Genomic DNA, 13,495 nt, shown 5'->3' with positions numbered 1-13,495 from the left:
TTTAGCTTGTTCTGCAAAAGTGTTTGCAGGAAGGAACATGAAAATGGAGAGAAATAATGCATTAACTATGCAGAGGATGGTAGGTATGTCAAGGAAAACCAAGTATGATGATATTTTTAAAGGCCAATATTATTTAAAAAGAACAGTCTGAGTTTGATAACGGGCAATATTGGGAAGGCTTTTTGGCAGTGGGCTAGCTACTTTTGGTGGTATGGCTGAACGGCAAGTGTCTTTGAGAACTCGGATCCTTTGGTGGTTGTTTTCATGGGTCTGATAATAGGTTTTGAAAATTGGTCTTTACTGCATTCTTGTTTACAATCAGCTGAAGCTTTCAAAATCATCATAGGGTGCTGAGAGTTGATTTATGCATTCAGCTTTCCCTTTCATAGAGTTCAAAATAATGATACAGTTGCTAAGACAGAAAGTAGTTTGTCTACATTCTTTGTTGTGCTTTATCCTAACTGTTTTGATCATACGTGGTGTGTGTTTCTTTCCATTATTCTGCAGTTGTGAAACATCATAGTAACTTTTCACAAATTAACAAAGTTGAAATACGGTTGTGAATGAAAATTTTTCTGTTACGTGACCTTGAGTTAAAAGCAGTTCTTTTTTCTCTAGAATGCTGTGAACCGAGAACTGATGAAAGGAGGCCCTAACCTCATGTGACTTCAACAAATAGTTAAATAAACCTAGAGGTTAGCTGCCTGGAGATATTATTTGGGATTTCTTGATGGGCATGCAAGAAAAGAGAGGCCATTTAAATTGTGTCAGCATGTTCTATAGCAAATCTCCATTTGAGGAGAACGTATTTCTGTTGGTCTGAAGTTTACACACAGTATTAGTAACAGTTTTCATAGGCTTACACGTTAGAGATCTTAGTTTGTTGGCTGGCTGAACCACAACAATTCAAGTTTCTGTTGTTGATTCAGCTTGGTATCAGTTGGCCGCTTTTTACAATAACCTGGGTCTTGGTGACAAGAAGAGAGAAATGTCTATAATTTCTTCCTAGAAAGCCCTTGGAAATGTATGGAGAAACAGCTCCTGGGAGAGCTTGTGGACAGCGTTCACAAAGAAAAGTCTCTGTACTTTCCCTACATAGTTCCTGCAGTATTTACAGTTACTCTGATTCATTAAGTTCTTGTGTGGAAAACACTGCCCTTACAAAACCAGAAGGTTTTATCTTAATTGCCCAAATTGGAAGAATAAAATACTTAACACAATGTATAAAGAGACTAGAAATATGGGCAACCATTAACTTAACTTTAAAGGAAATAGATAAGAATTTAGAGGTTTAGTACTGCATAAATAACCTGAAATTAAACTTGATCTCTTTCTGTCCGTGATTGTGTTCAGACATTTGCTGGACTACATCCATGTGTTGATTGTAGATCTAAAACCTCCGGCAAACTGTTGATACTTTTATAGTGTTTTTCTGCTTATCAGGTAAATATTGAGATGCTGTATCAAAACTTGGACTATTCTGTGGTTATTTTGGTTCTTAATTTCAGATTAAAGAACAAAAAATTGTCTTCAGGCCAATTACAATACAGGTTTCCACAGTGAAATACGTTTTAAAAATTAAATGCTTTGGATACTTTAATTGCTAAGGAACACAGAAATCTAACAAAATGGAAAATAGTTGTGTTTCCTTAGAAGAAAAACACAAAACAAGCAAATCAATAAATGAACAAAAGAAACCTTAAGTATGTATAGCAAATTATTGTTCATATTCTAGGAAACCTTACTCTCACGTTAATGAATAGGAACTGTCCTGTCGATTTGTCCCCAGTGTGGAAGTCCAAGTTAAAGTTATGTTAATTGTGTGGAAGCATGAGTATTTTTTTTCTTTTAATGCTATTTTTGGACCTCTCTTTGCTTGGAAACCTGTAGTACTGAATTTGAAAGTTACTAAATCTAATCTTTCAGGGGAAAAAAAAAATGAACTAGTATATAGTCATGATTTTTTCTAAAAAAGTTTTTGTTTTTTTTTTTTAGTTATTTCACTTAATACAGACAGTACAATATTCTCAACTCTTAATAATCAAACTCTTTCTAATAGGAACTGAATCTGTCGCTAAATACTTTTCTCTGTGATTCCCATCCATGTTTTCCCTTAATGTAATTTCATGTTTTTAATTCTTGCTTTAGAACTGATGAGTTGAATTATATAGCTGTGTGGTGGAGGAAAGAGAAAACCTCTTTGTCATACGACTTACTGCGTCTATATAGAATCAGACAGAAGCCTTATTATAATTTTTTCTTTCCAGTGCATTTGTTAGGACCTTGTGGCATAACTAGCTTCAGGGTTTAGAGGATACCATCTATTTGATTTTTATTTATTCATGTATTTTTAATCAGTTTTATCTTTTAAAAACCCTGGAGGCTGTTAAAATGCTTTAACTAGCAGGCAGAGTTGGTTTGTTTGAATTGCCAGTGTGCCTTTCCTGCCTCATGCTGCCCTCTCCTCTCAAGCTCTTTTTGTGATAGTGGTAGGATACTTGGTTTGACTTACAAGATCAGAGGCCCCTTCTGCGGAACGTTCCCTTCCTCGTTGTTCAGCCTGTCTCCCGTTGTTTCGGTTCCGTTTTCACGGCTGGTGTTCCCGATTCTCTCTTCCAGCATTTTGTGAAGGCGAGGGATGTGAATGTATTTCAGCTGAAAACAGAATTGTGATGCTGCGATACTGTCTGTAGGACTGCAGGAACTGCACTGTTAATAAGCAGTAACATAATTAGTAATACACAGATTGCTATGACAACATCCAGTAAACCTGGAAATAGATCTTTTTCTCCTTGTTAATCCTTCTTCTAACAACTGTAGGTATTACTTAATGTAACGGACATATTTTCAGCTACAGGTGTGATTTTTCAAATTAATTCTACTCATTTGTTTCTGTGACCTTCATATAAAAGGTAATCCTTATTTGGTTTGTTAATTTGGGTAATATAAGGTCTGTTGAGGGGGAGTAATAAGAAAGGGAGAAAAATAAGCACATAGGAAACACCTGCAGTGCTTTTTTTTTTCCAAAAGAAGTTTAAGATATTTTTATTTACAGCTAGTGTTCTGTTGTTTGTAGCCAGAATAATAAATTAGATACTTTGATGTGTGCAGAGGAGTATGGAATCTTTGTGCCTTATGAGAGTTGGTCATAAATTATGTCAGTTAGGAGGGCTGTTCAGGATCTAAGTGTTAAAACTGGAGCGGAGCAGTGGAAATGCATTGAATCTACAGTTACACAAAGTGAAACCTTCTCAGATTTATTGACTTTTTGTTCTTGATCAAGGACTGTGTGAAGTAAACATGTTTACAACCAATACCTCGTGCACCTAGATAAACAGTACTGAGTTCAACGTGGAATACTACTTCAACAGTTGTTAATTGCCCTCAGGATTTAACAGAAGTGTATCACATGAGGATTTTGCAAGTTTCATTGCTTGTTGCTACCTTGAGATGTAGTAAAATTAGGTTGGAATACTGTATGTTTTTACATATGACAACATTTTAGATTCTTCTTAGATTTTAAAGCCTATAAATGATCTGCATGTAAAGAAAGCGTGACATACTGGAAACACTTCCCCCCAGCCCTGCCGAGTATTTTTCAAATCAAAGAAAATGAACCAGTTTTAAATACAGGTTTGCACACACGTGCACGCTGCCCTGACGGATGCAAGACTCCATGGCTCGTACTTGCCTGCAGAGAAGATGAGAAGAGGCAGCCTGTGACAGATTTTAGTCATGTTGTTGGCAGGTGAAGCTGAGAGGCTGGATGGTGAAGTGGCCAAGGTTGGAGGTCCTGTTCCTTTCTGCCAATGTCCTGGCAAGGCAACTGCCACCCTGTTAGTGAAACTAATCTCAGGGATGGCAGTGTGTTAAACTGCTGCAGGAGGAGTAACCAGAATAGTTCAATAGCCTTAAAATATTTCTCCTTAAGCTGCTAGGTTTTGCTGCAGGTATGAACTGAGTTACAGTGATTGCTGTAATTTTGTAATGATTTTTCTTGATACAGCTTGTAAGATTGCTTCCCATAGTTGTTGCTAAATCCTAGGTAAAATAAATATTTAAGAATACAAGTGGTTGACTCAGTGTTAAGGTGTATAGTTGATCTTGGAGGCTGGTATAACAATAAACAAAAAATTGCTACATTGGGTTACATTGTTGTTTTGTGTTACTCAGTTTTTATTTGCATTCACTCGTCCTCTCACTTTTTGAGAATTGATCCTGTTTAGTTTTATTTACAGGTAAAAGATTATATCTAAGTGGGATCCAGTAAAAATTAAAACTGCCTGTTTGTAATCTAGGCTGCTGTTACAGGTTATGGAAAAAGTAGTGTATATTTTGGCATTCTTCTGGCAAACTTCTTGCATCATTCAGGAACGAAGCCAAGTGCCTTCAAAACATGAGATGTACACATAAGTGCCTTCAGGGTATGCAGAAGTTCAGGGATAGGTCACTAGTGGTGATATCTTGCATGGGTATGTGAAAGGAGGAGTGTTTTGAAATGTTATCAGCACTGTTTCTTGGGGGGGGACACCAATTTCCTTTGAGTATTAGGAGTTTTTAAAAAAATAAATAAAAAAGAGAAGAAACAGTAGGAATGTTAACCCCTCGCAGATTTGGGAAGCTATTTGCCAATGTGAAATACCTTCCTTGTGTTCCCATATGTGTTCCTATAAAGCAGATACCTTGTTGTTCTTAAACTTTGTGATGCTCTTGTTCCTTAGTAATGACTTCGTAAGAGTGCTCTTACGGGGGTTTCCACTAAGATGCCAGTTCCTGTGAGTACACTGCACCCTATGGAGCAACCGGTAGTGCGAGAGGTTTGCATTGGTGTACAGCAGGTGCGTAGTACAGTGCTGCCACTGGTGGCTGGGTTGCCCTTTGGGCAAGTAGTAGCTGTGGGTTTGCGTTTCCCTCAGGCACAGAAAGTTGCAGAACCGGGTCCCCTGCGTCCTGGGCGAGTTCTCCACCCGCTGGGCACCTGTGTGTTTGCTCAGGGGGAGGAGGAGGTTATTGCCTCCTGATTTAGGATCCTCAAAGTACAAAACAGAACCTAATTTGAGGGTCCGAGTTAGGTTTCTGTGTGGGGTGACACTTGGCTGCTGAGGTTCTTATAGCAAACAACAGTTTGGGGCATGAGGAGAGGTGAAGATTAGACTTGTCTGTAGTTTTGAGAATTGCACTTTTGCCTTCTATACATTCAGTATAAATGCTTAGGTGGCAGTCTCTGTTGTGGACCCAGATTTTAGGCAGCTGAGACAATTTTGCCTGTAATATGAAATTGTTTTCTTCTTTCTAAATGCAGAGCAGTCACTTCTATTTCCATAACAAATTTGATAAAATAACAGCATGGAACAAAATTTGACACGTAAAATACTGTATCTCCATATATGTATGTGTTATAAGTCTTTAATGTCAGTTTTTACAAGACAACAAAGTTAAAGTCAGGTTACCTAAAAATTGTTCTCGACTCCATTTTTTATTACTAGCAAAAAACCCACAGAATTCCATTCTAATTCATTGCATCGTGTTTGAGGAGCAAAGCCCCTCTGAAGCATGTAGTGTTGGAAAGTACCCTTGCACAACTTAGAGGAAACCCTGGCATTTTACCCATTTTCCATTCTTCCTTCTGAAGACGTGTCGGATCCCTTGGGATTTGTAAAAGGTCACGAACAAAATAAAGAACAGTCTTGAGTATACAGTTATGGCTAATTAAAAACTAGGCATTCGTTACAGTATCAGTGTTGCTTGTGTTTGGAAAGAACATCTACATGTCAGAATCTGTTGGTTAAGAAAACGTGGTTTAGCAGAAATAAAGGAATGGTTTCAGACAAATCACTTCTCAGGTTTAAATTTACTATGCAGTAGAATTAAAATGTTTTTGTTTAAAAAAAATGGAAGCTCTTTATTAAGAGCTAAGCTGACTTTCTTCTTGGACCTTGTCAATACACAATTAAAGCTTTTCTGTATGGAAGAGCCTCCAGTTGTGACTGCTCTGCTTTTGCGTCCTGTTGTGAGGGACAGCCAGTCTTTGAAAAGGACATGGAAAGATGATCTTTCTAAAAATCACTCCCTACGAGGGCAGACATGGGGAGGTTGAGGGTAGAACGTGCTGCGGTGCTGCGAGGGTGAAAATTCCCACAAAAGCCTGTCGTTGAGGGGTAGCATAGCTCTCTACTTCCTCTAAATGAGGTCTGTGTTTTTCAGGCATACTGTGGCCTAACGTGACTAAAATGTCCGAACTGTTACGCTCTTTCAGTTAAGTCTGTTTACTGTCTTGTGTTCAAAACCCTATTAATTCAGTTGCTGATTCAAGATGGAAGCTGTTTTCTGTATTTCTTTGATGTGAACGAAAGTAAACAACTACTTTGAGTATTGATTTAAATTCGCTAGAGATATTTGAAACCTTAGAATACCTTTGAATTTCATTTCACGTTCTAAATACGTAGGCATGACCCTGCAGGGCTTGTTTGGGAGAGCTCAAAAGTGGTTTGCCCATTTTGGCGGGGGATAATCTCAACTACATGTGATTTTGTAAGCTGAAAGTATGTAAGAAGCAATTCAGGAAAAAGATGAGAGGGTAGGAGGAGGGAAGGCCGTCTCTCTGGGTCATCACAGTCAGCTGGGAGGTATCCCAGCATAACTTCTGCCATGCTGCGTTTTACATCACCCAAGTCATTTGGCCGTTCATTTTTAAACCCTGTAGTAACTTTCTCAGTTGTCTGAGACTGCGGGTGGCTGAATCATATCTGCCTTACAAAAGCTGACACATGCAAGAATTACTGGCTTTGAAAGACTTAGCCTAACCTGCTTTCAGTTGGTAAAAAAATTTTTATTCACCTCAACTCAGTATACATGCTACTGAAGTAGTATACAGCTGGTTAATGTGTTAATATAGCTGAATAGTTAATTCTGTGTATTTTCATAAATCTACAGCCAGTTAAAACCTTAGTAATGTTAAAAGATAAAAAGTTCTTTTTGGCATTTGTTTTATATGCAGTTTTATCACTTAATTTTTAGTAAATAAAAAGTATTTGTTTTTGAGATACTAATTACAAATAATAGAAAATTATTTTCCAATGTGTCTTTTACTTTCTGGCTTTAAATATGTTCTAAAAACCAGTGGGAAATAGGGCCTAAAATTCCAGTAGACACCATGTTGTGTTCCTATGGAAACATCTGTTTGAGAACATGGAGTTTAATAGTTTTAAGCCAAACTCATCATACATTTGAATATGATTGATGTATCGTAAGTAACATAAACATCAAGAAAGATGGAACAGGGCCATATACTTACCTGCTTCATGGCATAATTGCATCTTTTCTGGTGTTTTTTGGTTGGTTGGTTGGATTTTTTTACTTTATATAAACACAGGAGCTTCTGAAGGAAAAAAAAAAAAGCCTCCAACATGGCTCTAGTATGACTTATGTTTCTGGGCAAATACTCTCTCACTACTGAGAAGAAAGACCGTACATTTGATTTGTGAGAAATATGGCTTAGTTTTCATTGCATTATCCTTTGTTTTGTTTTAGCTACAGCAGTGGATTGCAGCTGGATGACAGAAAAATAGGTATTTCTTCTTTTTCTAGGTGTGGGCACTCTCCTGTGTACCGTTCACGTGAGATGTCAGGTCGGGCCCTTGTTCCATTTGTTATGGTAAATGAAGTACCACGTACAGTGCTGTCCTTGTTGGAGGGGCTTCCAGACTCTACCAGTCCTTGCATACGACAGAATAATATTCATGGAACGCTTCTGCAAGTAAGTTTTTGGGGGTTATTTGTTTTGATGTTTTGGTTGTTTTTGTTCTTACTGTGGGGTTTTTGTTGGATGTTTTTGGTCATACTTCACAGCCAGATGACATGCAATGAGTTGTGCTGAACGTTCACACATTGTCAAAACATGTATGAAGACTGCTTTTGAGTTGATTCTATCAGATGATAAATGTGGAATGTACATTTCAACCGTCATTAGTAGGCTGCAAGCTGTAAATACCAACATTTACATTTCATATAATGTTTCATCTCTGGAGATTAAAGTGCTTTGAGAGCAAATGTCTTTATCTAAACATATCTACAGAGAGATCTGTGTGACTTGCCCAAAATCACAGAGCAAATCTGAGGCAAAGCTGAACTCCAAGCACCAATAGTATTGTAGATATTGAGACTTGCTACTTACCTACATATTTATATATTACTTCATTTGCTTTTCCTGCTACGCCAGCAGCTTCCTGTCAGTTTGCTGTACAAGTCGCGATAAGCTTTGTACAGTATTCTTCTGAAAACATTCTGGAGAACAGCTCGCTATCGGTTTGGAATCAGAAATTTCTTCATTCCCCATATATCATTCCTTTCATTTATGGCAGTCGGTTCACTGTGTTTGATTTTTAAGCTATCATAGTAATAAGTTACCCATTTTTATTGCCTGTTTTTCACAAGCAACCCTCCAACAAAGCCATATTGTACATTATCAGCTCTGTTAGTCTGCCTTAGTTGGCAAGTTATCTAGGTACACATTCCCACCGTAAACTGTGTGGTGGGGCGTGTGTGGTTTTGTTTTGGTTTTTAGTGTATCTTTTCCAGCATATTATTTCCCTTTAAAATCATGATCTTACAGGAAACGTAGGACAGGGAAATGAGTGAAGTCCCTCTAGAGCTGTTTCTGTCAACTTTACCTGTAAAGGGTGTCAGGCAATTGGATGACGATTGGTTACAGTGAAGGTTGTTGCAGGGTGTGGGATGATCGTGCCCAGTCTTTTCTGCGCTGAAAAGCAGTCCGTGCACCTGTATGCATGCAAGTGCTTAGACCTGTGAGCTGCTGCATCTGTGTGGGAAGGAGGAGGTTGCCATCATCAAATTACCTGTGCAGCCCCGGTGTGTCACGAAACTCCTGAACCTCCTGAAGCATTAGGAAGAGAGGTTTATTCCAACAGAGGAAATTAAGTGCTTTCTCGGTCCAAAATGATTATAACCCTGGTCGTGAGGGTATGGACTGGCTGTAGTGTGTAAAGACGCTGCCACCTTCTTAGTGACCTGGAAAAAAATAATAATGGAGGGTTGGTTCTGAAAGAGCCCAAAGGATCTGGTTTTTAATCCAGTGTTGCTAATGTGACCTTATGCATAGGTGTTGGGAGTTTTCTTTTTCATACCTGTGAGGCAGGAGATATTCTCAGGGCTTTAACCTGATTTTTTTGTAAGTTTTGAGCAGCTACTGGAAACTACTACTGCAATTGGTACTGCATCAGGGAGAAACAAGTGCTGTCAGCGTATGACATTCTTCAAAAAAATGTCAGTTGTACCATAACAGTTCAGTGATGTTTGGTCTGTCAGATTTGTCTTGGGCTTTGCTTTTATGACTTGTGAATCAAGGTTGTGCAAAGTCTTCATTTAATACTTAATCAAATTTAGTGTGTGACTGAAATGATGAACTATGTGTTGCTAGTTAAAAATAACAAAAATTCAGAAGAAATACTGTAGGGTGATAAAGATGTGCAGAAAGGGAGGCAGGGGTGTTCGATGTTGTATCTCTACAAACACTAATGCCAGGTAGTTCAACACGTGCCTCCTGTAAATAGTACAAAGAGCAAAGTACTGTGACTTTCAGGGGGTTTTGGATGCATGGTTACAGTTCCCTTTTTATCAGTGTAAGAGGGGACTCGCAAAGCTGCTGCTAAGGCTCGTTGAACTGTAGAAAATTGTTACGGGACTATTTGTTAAAGCACTGTTTCTCTGAAGGCTTACTTGAAGAGGCAGTGACCTGGCAGTGTTTGAAACTGTTTGCACTGCGTTTCCACGACACAGTAGAGAATTTATCTTTCTCTTTGATAGAAAACCAAAACAAAAATCCCGACTAAAAAGAGTCTGTACAAAACTCAATAAAATTTAGATTTTTCCAGCAATACAAGGCCAATATCTTATGAAAATGGAATTCAGTAATTTAATTTTGTTTGTTCAGTCACATTAGTCAGAAGCTGATTAAGTTTGTTGCCTGATTATTTTTTTTTATTTCAGTGTTCATATGCTGTCAAGCATATGAACCAGGAAGGCTGGAATTATTCAGACTTAAAGCTTATGTGACAGTGTCAAATGTAATGAACCTTGAAGGTATATGTCAGTTATGTTTCAGAGTTATGTAATTGCTTCGTCTGTTGCAAGCCAAATGTTAATTTATAGAAAGATCATTCAAAAAGAGTTCAGCATGGAGTGCTTGTCCAAACACATGGCCTGGTTTTCAAAATGCTGAGATTGATAAGGAGTGGTTTTTGACAGTGGATGTAAATGTGTTGTGTTTAACTTCAGACCTTTGCATAATGTGAAAACATGGCTCTTCCTCCCCAGTGTGATAACTGTGGCTCAGTTTATATAGCAATATGAATGTGCATGAGGATAAAATAATCTTATGGTTTACATGTTTTACAGAAGAATTCTTTTCAAGAATTATCTAGGAGGAATACTGCTGTTCTGTAACTGTTACAGAACTGATGATATTCTTCAAGGAGTAGTTCTGCATCATAAGTTGCCAAGGAACTTAAAGTATTTGGGAAGATTGTGAGGTATCCTTGTCAGAGGATCAAATGGGGTTTTTTTGACCTTTCCGCCTCTTTAGGGTTGGAATTCCTGCATTATGTATTCCATCCATTCAGAACAATTGAGAAATTCAGAATTAAGCTGTAATTAATTGAGAAATGTTTTATGCAATAATCTGTACTTGCAATTAGTAATTTTAATGTCCTGGTTTGACTCATAGTGGTATTAGTAAGCCATGCAGGTAGGGACATGGTCTGCTTTCTCTTTTTATGTCTGTGTTTTTGTAGAAATGTCTAGTCTCATAGACAACAGTCTTTACTGTAGTTTTAAGAGACCCAGTTAAGATGACACCTATGTACAAGTGCGTTTTGAGTCCTGACGTTTATGAAAGCTTCCAGTCTTTAGTTTGTCTAATTCTATGCAGTTGCGATAAGCCTGAATGTCTTGAGCAAAACACTTGATAGAGTCAAGAGTTAATCAAAGACCTCCAAACATTAGTAAAGCTCAAGGTTCACTTAAATTTAGAATTCATAAGAAGATATCACATGGAAATGAGCCCTAAGTAGAAAAAGGAATTATGGAGACCTGGTAGTTCTTCAAAGAAGTGATAACTCCAGAAGTAGGAATCAACCTAACATAGAACAGATAGAAAGTGTAATAACACACCAGCTTGGACAAATTAGGAGTTCCTTAGTGAATGCAAAGCAAGAAGAACCATACTGAAGCAAGAGCATGCAGAGAGGAAATTGGAAAGTCCAGGGCAAAAATTGGCTGTAGCCTTCAAGAGATTTCTACAGAAATACTTAGTCTTGGAAAATGGAAGCTATTGATAGCTGATGTCTGAAAGGTATACTTTTCTCCATTAGTTCATTAACACAGTCAAATATGAGCTTAAATATTGGAAACTACTTTTTAACATTAAGGACGTGTTAATGTTCAGCACTTACAAATAGTTGATCTGGCATCACGTATATAAGATTTTGCCTGGACATGGGAGATGGACAGATGATCAGTTGAGATTCCTGCCAGTCTCCCCCTCATTTTTTAATGATTCTTTGATCCTGCCAGTGATTGGGGCATCTTCATGAAGCTATGGAGAATTTTTATTCCCATCAGTCTGCACCTGTTTAATTCTTGTTTGCATAGATTTGTGGGTATAACATTCATAGCTTTTAGTGTTGTAGATAGTCTTGTGTAAACCATCAAAATTTTGATGTAAATTACTCGAATTAGTTTTTACGATTGTTATTGCAAATAAAGGGTTAAATATCATAAACATGAATTTTACTTGGATTGGAAATAACTGATTGAAACTTTGAACAGTTTTTATATACAATATACAATTTAGATAACATGTTCTGTACACTTACACTTTATACTGAACAGAGTCCAAGAAGTTAAGCTTCTGGGCATACTAGGGAAAGAAAGCTTGGGCCTGTGTTATTCCTAACCATGGGCCTTATTAGTAAAGACTGAGATGAAGATGACATTCAGTACCTCAGCCTTACCTCAGCCAGATTCATCTCCAGGTGGGCTTTGGCTTCCCTGGCTGCATCTCTGCATGTTTGGACAGTCTCTCTCTTTTCCTCTCAGGTTACCTGTCCCTGCTTCTACCTTCTGTATACTTCATTTCTGTGTTTGAGTTTTGGCACAAGCTCCTTTTTCATCCATGCAGGCCTCCTGGCATGTTGACCTGACCTCTAGCTTGTTGGGATGGACTGCTCTTGAGCTTGGAGGAAGTGGTCCTTGAATATCAACCAGCTTTCTTGGACCCCACTCCCTTCAGGGCCTTATCCCGCAGGACTCTACCAAGCAGATCCAGGAAGAGGTCAGAATCTGCTCTCCCAAAGTCCAGGGTTGTGATCTTGTTTTTACCCTGCTCCCTCCTCTCAGGATCCTGAACTCCATCTCATGGTCACTGCAGCCAAGGCTGCCTTTGACCTTCACATCGTCAGTGAGTCATTCCTTGTTTGGGAGTATGAGGTCAGCAGAGCACCCCTCCTTGTTGTCTCCTCTGTTGCTTTTGTCAGGAAGTTGGCATCAGTGCTCTCCAGGAACCCTCTGGATTGCTTGTGCTGTGCTGTTTTGCTCCTCCAGCAGATACCAGAGTGGTTGAAGTCCCCCATGAGGACCAGGGCCTGAAAATGCACGGCTACTTCTAGCTGTCTGTAGGCGGCCTCATCCACTTGTTCTTCCTGGTTTGGTGGCCTATAGCAGACACCCAATACAGTGTCACCCTTACTGGTCTGCTCTTTAGTCCTTACCCATAAGCTGCCAGCTGGCTCATCGTCTGTCCCCAGGCAGAGCTCCGTGCATTCCAGCTGTTCTCTTACATAGAGGGCAACTCCATCTTCTCATCTTCCCCACTTGTCCTTCCTAAAGTGCCTGCATCCCTCCACTGCAGCACTCCAAATGTGTCAGCTATCCTTTCTTGTCTCCGTGGTCCCAACAAGATCACAGCCCTGCATCTGCACACAGACCTCTTAATTCCTCTGATTCTGTAACCTCTTCCTCTGGGTACTTTAAAGTAAAGAGAAGTTACAGGGACCCTAAGCATGATTTGCCCAGAAAACAAGGCAGCTGTTTTAGTTCATCTGGTTGTAGATGATTTGTGATGATTAAAAAAAACCTCCCAAATGCATGAACTTTCAGATTGGTTTGCCAAGGAAAGCAGATGCTAGACTTCAGCTTTTGTTTTTATCTTGTGAGAATCAGTTAACATGATTGATGCTGGATTTCAAAGGCTGTGTGATGTGCATAGACCTAGAATCTAGTTGTTATTAGTACAGTAGAATAGCAGCAGTATGACTGGAGCTTTCAGTCGCAGTTCTGCACTCATTAGTTTCCAGAAATCTCTTTCACATTTGTGCACTGGAAAAATCTGTACTCTAATGAGAGTGTACCTACCCTTCCATGCTGTTCATATCGAGAACAATTCATTGGACAGCTGCAATTAATCATGGAGCAGATGTAA

At 38.8% G+C, this 13,495-nt stretch overlaps 1 protein-coding gene across 5 annotated transcripts in view; it reads left to right on the top strand.

Moving 5' to 3' along the window:
- The window catches only part of THADA (THADA armadillo repeat containing), a 165,657-nt gene that overhangs the window by 65,322 nt on the left and 86,840 nt on the right, over positions 1–13,495 (top strand). For all 5 annotated transcript variants that reach the window (XM_087773897.1, XM_087773899.1, XM_087773898.1 and 2 more), the window contains exon 29: positions 7,588–7,756. In XM_087773897.1, coding sequence (XP_087630023.1) covers positions 7,588–7,756 — 169 coding nt within the window. The remainder of the gene's footprint in view (positions 1–7,587; positions 7,757–13,495) is intronic.

This window comes from Nipponia nippon, unplaced genomic scaffold (assembly GCF_047370975.1).
Source record: "Nipponia nippon isolate SJK-2023a ecotype South Korea unplaced genomic scaffold, ASM4737097v1 scaffold_4, whole genome shotgun sequence".
NCBI classification, from domain to species: domain Eukaryota; kingdom Metazoa; phylum Chordata; class Aves; order Pelecaniformes; family Threskiornithidae; genus Nipponia; species Nipponia nippon.
Note: the sequence above shows the minus strand (reverse complement) of the source record. Positions and strands in the feature narration are given on the sequence as shown.